The sequence below is a fragment of the Ciconia boyciana genome, chromosome 5 (genome assembly GCF_034638445.1).
Source record: "Ciconia boyciana chromosome 5, ASM3463844v1, whole genome shotgun sequence".
In the NCBI taxonomy this organism is placed as follows: domain Eukaryota; kingdom Metazoa; phylum Chordata; class Aves; order Ciconiiformes; family Ciconiidae; genus Ciconia; species Ciconia boyciana.
The window spans coordinates 7,916,571-7,931,782 of record NC_132938.1 but is presented as its reverse complement, the minus strand read 5'-3'; the positions used below and the strand labels follow the sequence as shown (position 1 = coordinate 7,931,782).

General features: G+C 38.6%; 1 protein-coding gene across 8 annotated transcripts in view; it reads left to right on the top strand.

The window, feature by feature from the left end:
- CTBP1 (C-terminal binding protein 1) overlaps window positions 1–12,596 on the top strand; it is a 251,168-nt gene extending 238,572 nt beyond the window's left edge. For 4 of the 8 annotated variants that reach the window (XM_072862795.1, XM_072862798.1, XM_072862796.1 and 1 more), the window contains 3 exons: window positions 1,989–2,116; window positions 5,362–5,479; window positions 11,134–12,595. In XM_072862795.1, coding sequence (XP_072718896.1) covers window positions 1,989–2,116; window positions 5,362–5,479; window positions 11,134–11,320 — 433 coding nt within the window. In that variant the 3' untranslated portion in view covers window positions 11,321–12,595. Of the gene's footprint in view, window positions 1–1,988; window positions 2,117–5,361; window positions 5,480–11,133 lie in introns of all 8 variants that reach the window. The other 4 variants (XM_072862801.1, XM_072862800.1, XM_072862799.1 and 1 more) reach the window with 2 other exon arrangements.
- The last annotated feature ends 2,616 nt before the right edge of the window (window positions 12,597–15,212 follow it).

Here is a 15,212-nt window from a genome sequence, read left to right as displayed (position 1 = left end):
GTGAAAAAAGTGACATCCAAGATTTAATTCCTTTAAAAAAAAATCCAGTGGGTTTATTTAGTAGAAATAGCAGAGACTTGGGTTCAAATCCTGGGCATGGCTTTGAGGGGAGTGCTCCTTTGTCATTGATGCAACTCTGGAGGCAACTAATGTCGATGTCTGAACAGACTCTTTCAGAAAGCAGAGTTGAGATTTGGTGTGAGAAATAACTACAACACTTTCTGAAGGAAAAGACATACTTTTGTCCAGATTGCCTCAGCAGGGAAGCCATAAATGTAACAGGTTGCAAAAAAAGTTGAGATAAGGAAGGTGGTCAGAGTGCAGGTTTTGTTTTGGTTTACCCTTTATCAGGGGAGTAGTAACTCCGCTGTCATTAGCAGAGCTGGTAGCACAAGCCTTAGTTTTTGAATGACACTGAGAAGTCCAGCGTTTGAGGCAGAAGTGTACCACTCCCCAAAGTGGCATTGGTATTACGATATCAGCACTCCTAATCAGAAACGAGCCTGTTTTATATGTCCTTGAGTCTTGAGCCTGACTTTTGAGTTAGAGTTATGAGAACAGACTGCTGTAGCTTAGTGCTTGTATGTGACAAGCCTTTTTCAGTTGTTCAGTCTGGGCAGGGAGAAATGTTAATTTTAACTGGAACAATCCACATAAGTTTTTGAAGAGGAACAGATTCAGGACTTGAGGGCAGGTTGTAAAGACTGGAGAGAGGACAATCTCTCTCGTACCAGCTTGTGGGGGGGGGATAGAAGCTTTTAAAAAATAGAATAGTGTCCTTTTAGGTAGAATTTTTATATCTACTGAGACACAATGCCACATCACAAATATTTAATTTTATTTATGCATACCCTGCATTCATTTACTTCTAGATGTAGTCATTACAATGCAGTAGTGCTGTGCAAAGCCAGAGCCTAACAGCTCAAGGGACTTTCAGCTACACACATTCTTCCCAATTCAGACCTCAGATCTGCACAAGCAGACCGTTGCACCTATAGGAAGCCCCATTTACTGCATGGAGATGCCATCTGCAGAGATTCAGTTGCAGGATTACAGCCACAATTTCCTTTGGCTTCAGTGCTGCATGTCTATCTGATCGCAGCATGCAACTCTGTATTCAAGAGTTTTGCCAGATATTCTGATGTTTATTGAACTACAGATGAAATCTATCATTTTATGAATTATGACCAACTCTGAAAGCATGCTTTTGTCTTAAAATATTTGTTCTCCTGTTGTTACAGTTGACTGTAAGATTATTAAAACTGGAAATAAATGGGAGGAGCAAGTTTCCATTATTTTCAGTTTCTTTACTCTGTATCTGTGATAGCACTTTTACACAGATTCATTGCTTTCCCTGAAAATCAATCTGTAAAGTAAATTTCCTTCTTTCTGTGGAGTTTCTATAAAGGAACAGGAAAGAAAAAAATAGTTAAAAATAACAGAAAAAAAACCCTGAATTATTAAAAAAAAAAAAAAAGCTGAGGCTGCTGATGGACACACTTCTTATTTGGAAATAATTGTAAGATTTTTTCTTTAAATGACTAAATGTCACGTTGATAGTGACTCTTGAGAGAACAGAGCTTTGTTGGCTAATGCAGTACAAGTAAAACTATGATGAAATGGACAAATGGAGTGACATCCTGAATTGATTTGGGTCTTGCTTTATGCATTTCTGCACCAGAACTGGAGTGGCAGTGGCTGTAGTTAGCAATAAGTGCATTGGACAGAAGCTAATGTTGCTACTATACTTAGGTTCTACCCTTTGAGTCTGTGAGAGGTGACTGTTGCTTATTTATACCATGAATAGGGTATTAAATTAACTGACAGAATTAAAAACAAATCCAACAAGGAATAGAAATGTAATTCTTTTCTGTTGTAGAAATTAATCTGTGTATGTACAAATCCATCTGGATGCCTCCCCTTCCCCTTCACTCCCCCCCTGCCCCAATATTTTTTGTCATTTGATCTTGTTTTAAATCTTCATTTAGCTTTAGTCAGGGCCCCTTGAAGGACGCACCAAACCTGATCTGTACCCCACATGCAGCCTGGTATAGTGAACAAGCCTCAATTGAGATGCGGGAGGAAGCAGCACGAGAGATCCGAAGGGCGATCACAGGTACTAACTCACTTTATTAGCTCCTTCACTGCGTACTTCTTTTTAACAAACTTTTTCATTCTTCAGTCTTGAAAGATGCTGAAAAGAACCAGCCTTAGGTTTTGTTTACTACTTCTAATATTTGGAACATAGAAACGAGCAAATACCTGCTAAGTCTGTTCTCAGAACTGGAACAGATCATTTTGGAGGTTCATTGCAATTACAAAGAGAAGGCAGGCACTGCAAAATAAGTACTTTTTCCATGTAACAGAAATGTACTTATATGTGAAAAATCTGCTTTATTTTTTTTGTTGCATGTAAATATTACCCACTTGATGGGTTTGACTGCAAGTCATCCATTTTTCCTAGATGACCCCTTATACTTGTCATGAGCAGTTCTGTTTCCTTTATTCTTCTCTCTTTGACTCCTTTGTATTTTCCAAAGTTCATCCACATTTGTCTTAGAGGGCGGTCTGGAATTTCAGTGTCTTTAAGGCTGTAATGCTCAGAGATAAAGCATCTAGAGTTTCATGCTGTTCCTAGTAATGCTCGTATCTCAACAACTCATTCTCTACATCAAAACAAACTTTTCAGTATTTTGTTGGGAGGGTACTCTATTTTAGATGTTCCTCTCTTCAAAGCACTGCTAAAGAAGTCTGGCATTTTAAAGGGCAAAGTCTCTTTGTTATATAACTACCATGTAATTGTAAACTGTTCACATAAGAGAAAACAGTTATGTCTTGAACATGCACTGCTAATAAATAAAATGAGAAGAGTGAGCCATTTGGCATTGGTTTGAATCCCTTGTAGCCTAAAATAAAAGGAAGGATTTTCATACTGGAAAATGATTCATTAAGCACTAATGTTCTCTCTTTAGTAGGACTTTGCTGTTTCCCCCTTGGCAATATAGACTGAATGCTCTGCAGACATGAAGGGCCATCTGTGTCACCTTGAGAGTAGTTCAGTGCCAACACATTGCTCTGCTATACAAAAAGCACTAGCAGTAGCCTTTCCTGTATCTTGTGCCTAAAGAGGCTGGGCAATTTAGTTTCATTTATAGCCTGTGCAGAAAGAAGGTTCTCCTCTGGATGGTGATTAAAGGCATCTCTTAAACTCCTGATCTCAATTGTCCTTCACAGGATTATTTCTCTCTTTTAGAGGTAACCTAAAGCATCCGACCATCTCTTTGCTGGAATTGGGCCTTGTGCTTATACTCCAGAAGAACTCTGATAATACATTCATTAAGTTGTTGTGTAACTATTACCTGCTCCCAAATAGCTCTGGTAGAGATTGCACAAGCCAGCATACGATACCTACTTGGGGATGATTGATGTGCAAGTAAGCATTAATAGGTTAAGATCTGAAAACTGAGTAAGAGTCAGCTATACAGAGCTAGTTTTATGTTAAATATTGTGCAGTAGCCCAAACATATGTGCCTGGGAGGACAGACCTGTATTTTCTTAAAGTGTGATTGTGCTATCAGCGATCTAAATCATTGACTTGTATCGAAGCTGTCAGCACTTCAGTGTTTGCACATGGTTTGTAGTACGATCAAACTGAGGCCAACATTAGGGAGGTGAGAATGACATTGAATTGCAGTGGAACAAATGTAGGAAAGATACAGGAAGTGTGGGATAAAGCTGGATATGTGAAAGCCATAGGGGACCACAGAGGAGAGAGGGTGTAGGGAGAAAAACTAATTGGAAAAAGGTGCACAATGAAGGAATGCAGGCTATGACTACCATCTGGCAAGTGAAAAGATCGTTATGAAATAAGGTTAAAATAAATTAATAAATACTGGCTTGTAAGGGGAGACTAGTAGAACATGCCTACGGAAGTTAGCAAAATGAAGAATGAGAGGGCCATGATTGCAGTTTAAAAATACTTGAGAAGGATAAACATCAGAAGAAGAAAGATACTAAATTTATGGACAATTTAGGCAGAAGTTTAGGTGGATATATATTTCAGCTAAATTTAGAAGGTGATTTCTAATCAGGAGAACGGTAGGAATTCACCCATAATGGGGCACATACCTCATCATGTCTAATATTGAACTAAGAAGCCCTTTTGGCTTGTGCATAGGAGACATGGGAAGTTTTAGTGGCATAAGCGCAAGTCATGGAGTAACAAGTATTTGATAGTATCCACTAGAAAAAAAGCAATTCTATGAAAAGGCTTTTCTACAGCCCCATTGTGGCCAGGCTGATGGATAGAAAGAGCAGGCAAAGAGGAGTAAATCCTTAATCAAATTTCCAGTGGGAAGTTGGAGACAAAAAGCCTGAATTCTTTAATGGTGGAGCATGGTCAGTTTTTGAAAGCATTTCTGGAGTACTGTTGCCTACAGTAGCAGAGGTAGACTCGAACTCAGCTCTTTCTACCTCTGTGTGTGGAAATGCACAGTAAGATTAAACTTTAGAAAGGATACATTAAAACAGATGTCAGAAAAAACACAGGCTTCAATTGATCTCCCATTGAAATAGGTGGAAATATTCCTGTTACCATGAAGAAAATGTGTATCGTATCTGTTCATGTCATTTTTTGCAGGGCTGGAGATAGTTCCGCAGAAGACAGTCAGAGGCTTGTCCAGTATGTGATGAAATCAGGTTGACAGTTTTTCCAGTATCTGTCTTAAAACTTCAGTTATACTTCAGAGGTTAAGCAAAAGTTTTGAAGAAGGGAGATTTCTGGTGTATTTTCATTTTTTGTAGGAATGAAAGAGATGACTGAGGATTAATACATTATAGTGAATAAGTGTGGAGAGCAATTGAGATAAAGAAGGGGAAGATCAGGAGGACAGGAAAAAAGTGTTGGTCATATTCAGGTTTATGGCAAAATTCCATTCAGAATCCTACATTCTTCAGTAAGTGTTTTTATTGCTGTTACACGTGGAGGGAAAACGAGGAAAGTGAAATTAAAGACAGAGAGCAGGAGGCTACATTACTGAATTTGAGTGGCAGCCATGGTCTATATTCAAGTTGTAGCTTCTTGGAAAGCGTGACTCTTGTTGATTATGGTTTTATTGAGACCCTGTATACAAAAGACAAAGAGAGACAGAGAAATAAAAATTATGCAGAGCATTTTAACCGTTATTAACTAAGTCCCAGACAAAAGGGGAACAGTGAGGATCAAAAATAAGCTCTTAGTGTGATTTTATGTATTGATTTAAACATACAAATATTTATAACTATTTTTAACGTAGATACATTAAGAGCATAAGGCATACAATTTTTATGGTTTTTCATTTCCTCTCCCTCACTTCATCCTAGGTCGTATTCCAGACAGTCTGAAAAACTGTGTTAACAAAGATCATTTGACTGCAGCTACACATTGGGCCAGCATGGATCCCGGAGTTGTTCATCCAGAGCTTAATGGTGCTGCATACAGGTAAGCATGCTGCAGGTGTAAAAGAAATACCTCCTTAATTCAGAGGTAGGTATTCAAGAATAAAAAAAGACCTTCCTGTTAATACATGAAGTGTTTTTGGATTAGGCCCCAGCTATATTGTTTCCATAATTGTTGCATTCAGGAGAATAATCTTGTTTTGCTAGTTGAAGTCAGTCATGCAATGCGTAAGTATGTTTCCTTTTCTTATCTTTTTTGTGTGGTTAGTAATATCCGAACAACACAGAGTTTTTTGAATATTCAAGAAAAACAATTCTGGTCATCTCCAGTGAGTGCAGTAGAAGTTTATGTTCCTTTTGCTGAAGGTAATGGTACAGCAGTAGGTTACAGAAAGACTTTCAATAAAAAACTATTGTTACATGGTTTTGTGGTCTCCAGACACACGAGAGAACAAATAACTCAGTAGTGAATACAGTGGAATAGCCTGTGGTGATTATGAAAATATGTTTAAAATAGTGTTTTCTAAATTACATGTTTAATTTTTAAGCAAAAGCATTTGACAGACTTGATCTATGTATTCTCAATCAACTGTGAAAGCAGCTCTTAATAATTAATAGAAAGGGGCAATTTTTTTATGCCTAATATGTACGTTCCTTAGTTACTTTGTTCACTTGAGTCTTTCTCTGTCCCTTTATCCCTAGCAGCTGTTCTAGCAGCAGTTTTTTCCTAGTTGCCAGCTTCACGCAATTTTTATTTATGAAAAACGTCTGCAATTTTTTATTTTCCAGTATGGTATTTACTCATAAGTAGGATGAAAGTGGCTGAGAAAGCTACAGACATCTGCTTCCCTCAGTGCCTTGAGGGAAGGGACAGTGCAGTACTTTCATTATTTTTTTATACCTCTTTGTCCTAATCTTTCCGCTGTCCTTCTTCATACATCTTTCTCATCTTTGTCCTTCTTTAGGAAGGCTACCTCATACTTTTAATAGATACAGGATTTGTTTTTTTATTACCCCATATGAGAACCCAGATGTGCAATGCTGAGAAGTGAAGCAAAGCTCTCATGTCCTAATGACTTCTAACAGTCTCATCAGAAAGTGATGGAGAGATGACAGGGGAGAGTGTCACCACCCTCTGCCATAATCTCCTTAGCAGCAGCTGTAAGTGCACCAAAGGAAAAGAAGAACTTTGATTTGATCAACATGCATATATCTCACATCACGTCAAGACGTTTATTTTTTGAAAAAATCCCTGTAGCCCTAAATATCTGAAGAAGAGTGTTTTTATTTGCTTAAATGAAAAGTTCAAGCACGTGTTCTCTTCCACACTGCCTGTGGTTTCATTGACTTCAGTTTGGAATACTCAGGGTAGAGCTGACTGCAATTGAGGCTTAAAGGCAGGTGTTGCTGAACAGGGGGTAATAACTCCAGCCCTGTCATGGCAGTTAGGAACAGGGTTGCGTGCCCAAATAAAATGCAGTTGTTTGTTCTCATTTTGGGGATCACAAGTCCAGCAGAAGCAGGCTTCACAGCTAGAAATGGATTCTAACTTAGGAATGTTTTGGGAGTTAATGATTTACAAGGTAAAGAACATATGTGTTTAATTTAAGCAGGATAAGCACAGAACTAAATGCCTTTTTTAGACACTGTTTCAGTCAGTTTTTTCAATAAAGAAAATTAATCATAAATAAATTTTGACTTGACAGGTATTTTCAAATGCAAAATAAAACTCATTTTGGGAATTTTGAGGGAGAAGTTAGTCATACAACAAATATTAAAAGCTTTTTGATGGGGCAATAGAATAGTGTTTGAGTATGGGTGAAGGCAGTTATTGTTTTGTGCAGTATAAATTATGTCGAACTTGAAGCTCAGGCTTTATGAAGCATTTGGTTTCAGTAGCAGTGTTTGCCGATGCTTAATTCCTACCTGGATTAAGTACAGAATTTGAATTGATTGATCAAAAAAAAAATTTCTGTCTTCTCTTTGCAATTCAAGATTACGTTCAACTAGCTGAGTTCTGGAGCCTTTCACAGGCAGTTTGATGTTTCAGATGTGCTAATAACTGTATCATAGTCATGTAATTGCATTAGAAGATAAGACCTGGGATAATAATTTATATGTTAAAAAATGCAAATAGCTCTTTCAGTGAATTAAAACTAACAAAGTTATTTTATTCTTCATATATCATTTACTTGTGTTTTGATTTAGGACAACTCTTAAATTATCAGATATTATCGCAAGCAAAGAACATTGAGCATTCATCAGCAGAATATAATCTAGATCTTCTGAATATCATCGTATTCTGTGGAAAACAAAACCATTTACTATGTGAAATGCAAGACACCCTATCAACACAAAAGGTCAAGCAAACAGGACCTATCCCATGAGTAAAGATTAACAATATTCCTGAGAAGGAACTATTTGTAATAGTCTCAGCGAAGCAGCATAATATACCCTGCTTTTGTGTTGCTGTGTATTTGTTACTGAGCTGCCTGTTAAATAACCCCCTGCCACTTCCTCTGTGACAGAGTATGCAGGTTATAGGCAAAGTGAAATTCAACAGCCAGTAAACAGTGATTGTGCAATTTATAGACATGTTGACATATCTTTCTGCCTTCTAAACAGGTAGAAGATGAGAATATCCAGGAACTGAAGAGGTGCTTGGATGAGAATAGTTAGATGTTGGTAATTCAGGAGTTATTTCTTGTTGAGGTATTTCACTGGTGATTTTCAGACTCTGTAATGTAAGATAAAAGCATGCACTTAAATTTTTAAGCTCTTTCGGGACAGACTCAGTTTCTTGAAGAGAGCTTAATATAGTGAGTTCAAGGTGCTTCTGTAGTTTAAAAAATACAGGAGATTAACATCGAAATTGAAGTTGCCTTTCGGTTGTAATGAAGAGGGCTACTGTATTTTTCTTCATAAATTAAGACTATGTGGGGGAAGGGGAAGGAAGAGTATGAAGTACCAGAGGAGGTGTAACTGATCTCTCACTTCTGCTTTTGCAAAAATTTAATTCAGTGGACATTTTACCTGGCAAATGTCTCAACTTATTGCTACCAGAGGAGAAAGATTGGGAGTAACTTCATGAAGTGCTGGAGGGAATGTATTTGCTGGTTAAGAATAGAAAAGCAATAAATAGCAACATAAGGGAAGGTTATGTAGGATAGAAATGCCCATGTGTAGAGGCTGTTGAGTTTACATGTTCTCCTTTCAGAGAAACGATTTGAACAACACTGATGATTAAATTAAAAAGGGACGAAAATTAGGAAAAGAGCATGGCAAAATAGGGTTAGGAGTTGTCAAGCAAAATACAGTTTCTCTAGAGGGCTATGTTAGCTGTATTTTGGATACTGCCACTGTGTAGCTTTAGGACAAGAAAAACAATTGTAGGGCTTTTGGATGTTACTAAAAGCTGTAGGAAGCCTGTGTCTGAGGAGAGGTGCTGGCAGGTAGAATCACAATATTTTTTTAATATATATATATATACACACACACACATATATAAAACTTGGTGTCCAAGGGGAATATTTTTAAATACAGAAAAAATATTTGGAGTCAAAGGAAAATTGCAGATGTGTAGTTTGAACTGCTTAATGTGCTCACAAGGTAACTGTTAATGCTCCTGATCCAGCACCATCCAGTTTCACGAGTGGAGGCTCTTGCTTCTCTCGCTGAGGGAAACACAGCTGCAGAATTTGCTCTCTCCTTGATATCTCTCAGCTCCGGTGTGTTGATGCTTGGGGAATATGTTGTTAGAAAGTAGAGATTCTGTGTTGGAAACGGTTGCTGTGTTGGGCTCTTAAATGGCAGGTTTTGTCATGTCATGTTGTGTTTTTTGCAAAGCACCTAGAGTAACAGATAAGCTGTTTCAAAATTAAATTTGAATAAATAAAACAATACCCAGTCTGACAGTTTTCGTAGGAATTGAAGCAAATTTGATTAATAAGATTCAAATTGAGGTACTGAAACAAGCAACTAATTCCATTAGCAACTGCAAATTAATTCTAAGGAACCTCTCTGGAGAAGGAATTAGCGTAGGAAGCCCTGTAAATATGTGTACAATTGGGAACAAAGTTCTGGCCTACAGGTGGTGTGATCTTTCACATACTGGTTATCCATCCCAGATTACAGTCACTGGTATGATCTGTAGGAATCTTCCCCAGGATGACCAGGGCAGTGTATGGCATCTTCATCATCCCTGTGCCATGTCGGATAGCCATGCTGAGCCCCTCTGGCACACTGTTTGCAAAAAGCAGTTCCCATGATGTTTCTGTGATGGAAGAAAAAAAGAACAAATAAATGTGCTTTCATCCAGCTTTTTTCCTCCTCTGAGTTTTGCATAAGTTCTGCACTAATTTTCTATCAGCTTGAGGGAACTTAGGATGAGCAGTGCAAACATGCATTACTTTAGAAAAGATGCTACTGAAACGGGGTGAAATTCCCTGATGCATTCAGCGTTGAACTCTGATGAGAAGAAAATCAACAGCAGAATAATGTGATATTTGAAAAAAGCTTGACTACACTACAAATGCCTTTTCTCCCATTTAGTTCTAAGTAAATACTAGGGAAGCAAATGCCACCGTGAGTAAGTGATAGGTTTGTGTGTTTAGGCTTTTAAATGGATAATGCTTTCGCTAGGATGCTGGGGTGAGCCGAATACAGCAGGAGAGAACGAGGGATGAGGGTGCAGCTTTATGATGGGGGAAGCAGAGCGCCAGTGTTAAGTGGCCAGCGTGAAATAACTTGCAAATTGGTATTGAGGTACTTGGCTAAAAAAGCCCCCATATTTTCATTAAGAGTGTTCATGCATACCTGTTGTTTATATACAGCACTATGAAATACCAGTGTTCATCAATTACATCCGAACTTCGGGACTGAAACAGTAGATTTGCAAAATTTTTTTAGCCTGATAATACCAGAGTCGTCATAAAATCAGGCTGGATCAGAGGGTGATTTTTTGTTGAATTATTAAATATTTAGGCCTTGGTGTTCATCCAGAAGGAGTAACAAATCTTTAAAACCATCCATAGTGTTTTGTGTTTGCATCTCTCTTTCTTGCAGTCTGCCTAAAGCACTTGTCCTCCGTGTAACTAGTACTGGTTCTCTTTTGGACAAGTACAGTGGCAAGTTTGATGCTGACAAAGTTACTTGGGTGTAATAGGCTTGAATTTGTCATCTTAAGACTGTGTGGATATGATTGCTCTTTTGGGGAGCTACCAGAAAACTACAACTGCAAGATTAGTTTAAAGAAATATTTTTTCAAACCACAACAATGAAATTTCAAAATTTCTACATGAGAATGAAGGAGAAAAAAAGTCCCTGAAGGTCAACTTGAGGAAAACTCATAGAGGACAGATAGGTATTGCACAGACCTAGCCTGCATTACTTCTTGTTGAGGCATACTTAGAGAGGAGCAGTAGTTCCAGGTTGTTTCCTTTGCTATGCTGTCACTCATGCTATTAAATCTGAAATCTGAAGAAACAATCTAGCTAACCTTTATTTCTCATTTGGGTAAAATATAGCATCTTTTGCTTTGTGTAGCAGCATCTGCATATAGTATCTCATCTGGAGCTTAACCAACTGTCTTTCTCACTAGTCTGAAAACAGAAGCAGCCTCTCTAGCTCTAGAAGGAGGTGGGCTTTCCGGTCAGTCATCCCTTGGTTTTAATGTATGTTCTTATTTTCTTCTCTCAGCAGGTATCCCCCAGGCGTTGTAAGCGTGGCTTCAACTGGCATACCTGCAGCAGTAGAAGGAATAGTCCCCAACCCTATGTCTTTATCACACGGCCTCCCTGCTGTAGCCCACCCGCCCCATGCTCCTTCCCCCGGCCAAACTGTCAAACCAGAAGCTGATAGAGACCACCCAAGCGACCAATTGTAGCCTACGAAAACAGCATTCCCAACATCGGAGATTTCAACTTCAGCGTGTGGAAAACAAACAAACAAAACAAAACAAAACCCTGGATTTTGATTAAAGGCAAAACCATGAACTTACAGGAGGAGACAATTATTATTTTAGAAACTGGTCCAATATACAGTATAAAAGGAAAAGGTGGGAGACAAAAAGAAGATTTGGAAACATTTTTTCCTCCGTATAAATTGTAGTTTGTCCCTGTCCAGTGGACTGATTCACTGTTTCTGTGTCCTATGGGTTCTTTGTTAAGCAAGAGAAGTTAGTAGTTAATTATATCATGAATGTACTTGTCTGTGTACAGTTTTTAGAACATTAAAAAGGGTTTGTTTGCTTAGCTGTCAACAAGGAAAAACATAAGGGAGGCATTCAACAAACCAATTTTGAGATTAAAAATCCTTTCTTTTATATTTTAAAACATGCCCAAAAATGAGGCAGTTGGCAAACTTCTCAGGACAATGAATTTTTCCCATTTTTCTTTCTACGCCACACAGTGCATTGTTTTTTCTACCTGCTTGTCTTATTTTTTAGAATAATTTAGTAAACAAAAGAAAAACAGTTTCTCCTAATTTTGGCATGAATTCCCTTATTTCAAAATGAAGACAACCTTGCAAAGAGATTTTGAGGAAAAAAAAAGGTTTTGTATAAACGAGCATTGTGCTTTTTGTCACCAGTTAAAGTATATATTATTGGTGGTATGCGGAAAAGGCACTAGACTACTGAAAAGTAGCAGCATTTCATTGCCTACATTGATTCCTTCCTGGTAATGTGGTAGGCTAGCAATATTTTTGGTTAAAATCATGTTTGTGACTGTAACCATTTGTATGAATTATTTTAAAGAAATAAAAATCCCAGACAAATATCATATGTGTAAAAATTTTTATTTCTAGTAACTGTTTATTCAACTTTTATTAGGTTTCTTAGCTGTAATTTTTAAACAGATGCTGTCAAGTATTTCATTTCTAGCTTTACTTTGCTCTCTGTTGTTTGTAATACTGTCTTGGAAGCCTGAAAAATAAAAAAAATAATTCTTTCCATACCATTTTTCCCTTTACATTTTGTAAATGTTGATCTTTTTTCCTGTGTTTCTAATGGAGTTTGAAATTAAGATGGATTTTGATTTGTACACCGGCATCATCAGCTACAATATGGTAACAGCATTTATGCCACCACTGTGGGCAGAGCAGAGGAGGTACAACAGCAACACAACAATAATAATAATAATAAACGTCTTTTGCCGAAGTCCAACGTGAGAAGTGTCCATTGTTTTATTTGCTTTTGTGATGATGGAAGCGTGCAGCAGGACGTAATTGTATTTTCTATATTGAAGGAGTTTGTTTCTTTGAGTACGAAGTGTTTTCAAGGCAGGTTGGATTTCAGCTGGAAGCTGGTTTGGCCTTTCCTGTGCTCCTGGATAAGATGTCCTTCATCCTTACGCAGTTTAAAAAAGCAAGACAAAAGTTTAGCTGCTGCAAGAAGGAAATCCAGGATGGGCAAAAGTGAACCTGGACATAAACCTCCTCGGTGGTCTCTTGTCTGTTTGTTCACTATTAATCTGAACCAGTAACTGTGCACCTAAGGTTAGTGAGCTACTTCTATGGGATCTATGAAAAGTTACTGTCCCCCATTCCCGCAAGTCTACAGAGCGGCCTCCACTTCTGTTAGGAAAATGTTAGGACGCTGCAAATCAAGAAAGACTGAAACTTGTGGGTCTGTACCCAAGGAGCATGATATAAAGTGAAATTTTGTCTCCATGGAAGAGCGGAAGGTTTTTGCCTTGAACATTTAGAGCCAAAAATGTCATCTGTTACAATTTATTTGATGGTAAAGTCATTCCTATTCCCTCCATGAAACAAAACAGAAAACAGTCCTAAAGCTGCAAGTTATCCCAGCAAAGACACTTCTAGCAGCTTTGTGGCCAAAAGTTCCAAAAAACATAGTGCACTCTCCTGCAGTTGAAGTAGGATTTCATATTTCATTGGTAATTCATGTTTTAAGATGCTTCTTTGTCAGGCTGAAGATGCTGCTTTAACATATGTAAAACAAACATTTAACATCTGGCTGCAAAGGACCGCTGACAGTCTCATTTGCAACCAAATTTCCTGAGGAAAGCCAAGAGGTTTATTTTTCATCTTCTCTTGCATCAGTTTGGACGTGGCTTATGTAAGTAAGCTTTGCTTCCAGTGAATCAATAAATTGATGAACTAGAAATGAAGGCACCAGTATTTCTTGCATGCACTTCTTGGGCTCAGTTCTGAAGCTTGTCCTTCAGAACTGCATATTTTTGAGCTGTCATCTGTGCTTGCTCAGGCACAAACTTTTTCAGGATTTGAGCCTGAAATACTGCACTGATGGGTGCGATAGGGCATTGCCACTGTGGTGGTAACATGTTCAGTGTTTTTATGCTAGTGCTTGAAATACATCTGTTGCTCTGACTGCCTGAGAGTAATCCAGTTTCCTGCTTCTACTGGAGCAGAAAGGAAAAACCACCCTGGCAATGACAAGACCGATGGGTACTGACTTCTGGGTTACGATCTGAAAAGCTGAATTAAAAAATTAAAAAAAAGGCTTGGAGTAAATGACTAATTGGAAAAGTGTACCATAATAAACAAAGGCTGTTTTGCCAGATTAACCTTACATCTTTTACAACTGCTTTTGTTGGGTAGTGGAAATGTCATTAGATTTCCTCCGTCTGGTAAAGGATGTGCTAAATAAAGTTTAGACAGAAGAAGATGCAGTTAGCGGGGAAATAGAAAGTGTGGAAGGCAATGGCAGCAGAGGGCCACAGGTGACCTGAGGCACTGCTGAAAGGTGACGGAGGAGGTAATCAAAGTGCCTGCCTCAAACAGTCAGGATTTTTTTTGCTGTTGGTATTTGAGTTAAGGATCTTGGCCAGGAAGGAGGTCAACCACTGAAACTGCTGCTGGCTCAAAGATTGTAGGCATCACCAGTACGCAGGAGGCTCTGGAGCCTGCCCAAGAATTGGACCGTATCAAAGAACAGGCTGGTAGAAGCAGAAAGATACCAGTTGTGCAAATGCAAAGTCAGGTCGTTGCAAGTCAAAACAAAAACTTGTCAGAAAAAGGAGCCATAAGTGATTTCCCATGGTAGGACTGATTGACTGCCACTGTGGGGCAGCCGTGGAAAAGAACAGTATGATGGCAGATGCGTCTGGCACAGTATTTTTGGTGGGGATGAGAATGGATCAGAGGTGCTACACGGGACCTGGAGCATTTGATGTGTAGTTTTGGTCATACGTTTTCGAAAGGGTGAGCTCGAGCTGAAGTCACAGCAAAGACCAGCTCTCAAAGTGACTGAAGGTGTGGAGGGCTTATCGTGTGAGAGGAAATTAGAGTAACTTGGCTTTTTCAGCTTAAAGTGAAGGCTGACTTGGGGAAATGACGATAAATAGTAAATGCTGAGGAGGAAGGAGCAATGTTAAAGAAATGCCGGTGTATGAACAGACAAGTATAAATGGGGGTTAGGTCAGCAGGGAGGTCCTGGGACAGGTTTCCAGTTGGGGTGACTGGGAGTCAGTCCGAAAGTCCCTGCAGCTTGGGTTGGGATTTTTGTTTTGTTTTTGTGTTTGGGGTTTTGTTAGGGGTTTTTTTTATAACTTTGTTTTTACAATTCAAAATGTGAGAACACTGTTTAAAGGTCATACAAGGTTGCTACCAAACCAACAACTAGAGGCCTTTTCCATTCAGGGTAAAACACTTCAGCTTCCTTTATAACAAGCCTCAAGGCTTTTTCCTTTAGTATGTTTTTTTGAGAAAAGGCCCTGTTATTTGCTTGTCCAGCCTTCCACCTCCAGTGGTTACGTCTGGCTTTCCAAATGACTGGGACTGTTGTAGTACCAGCT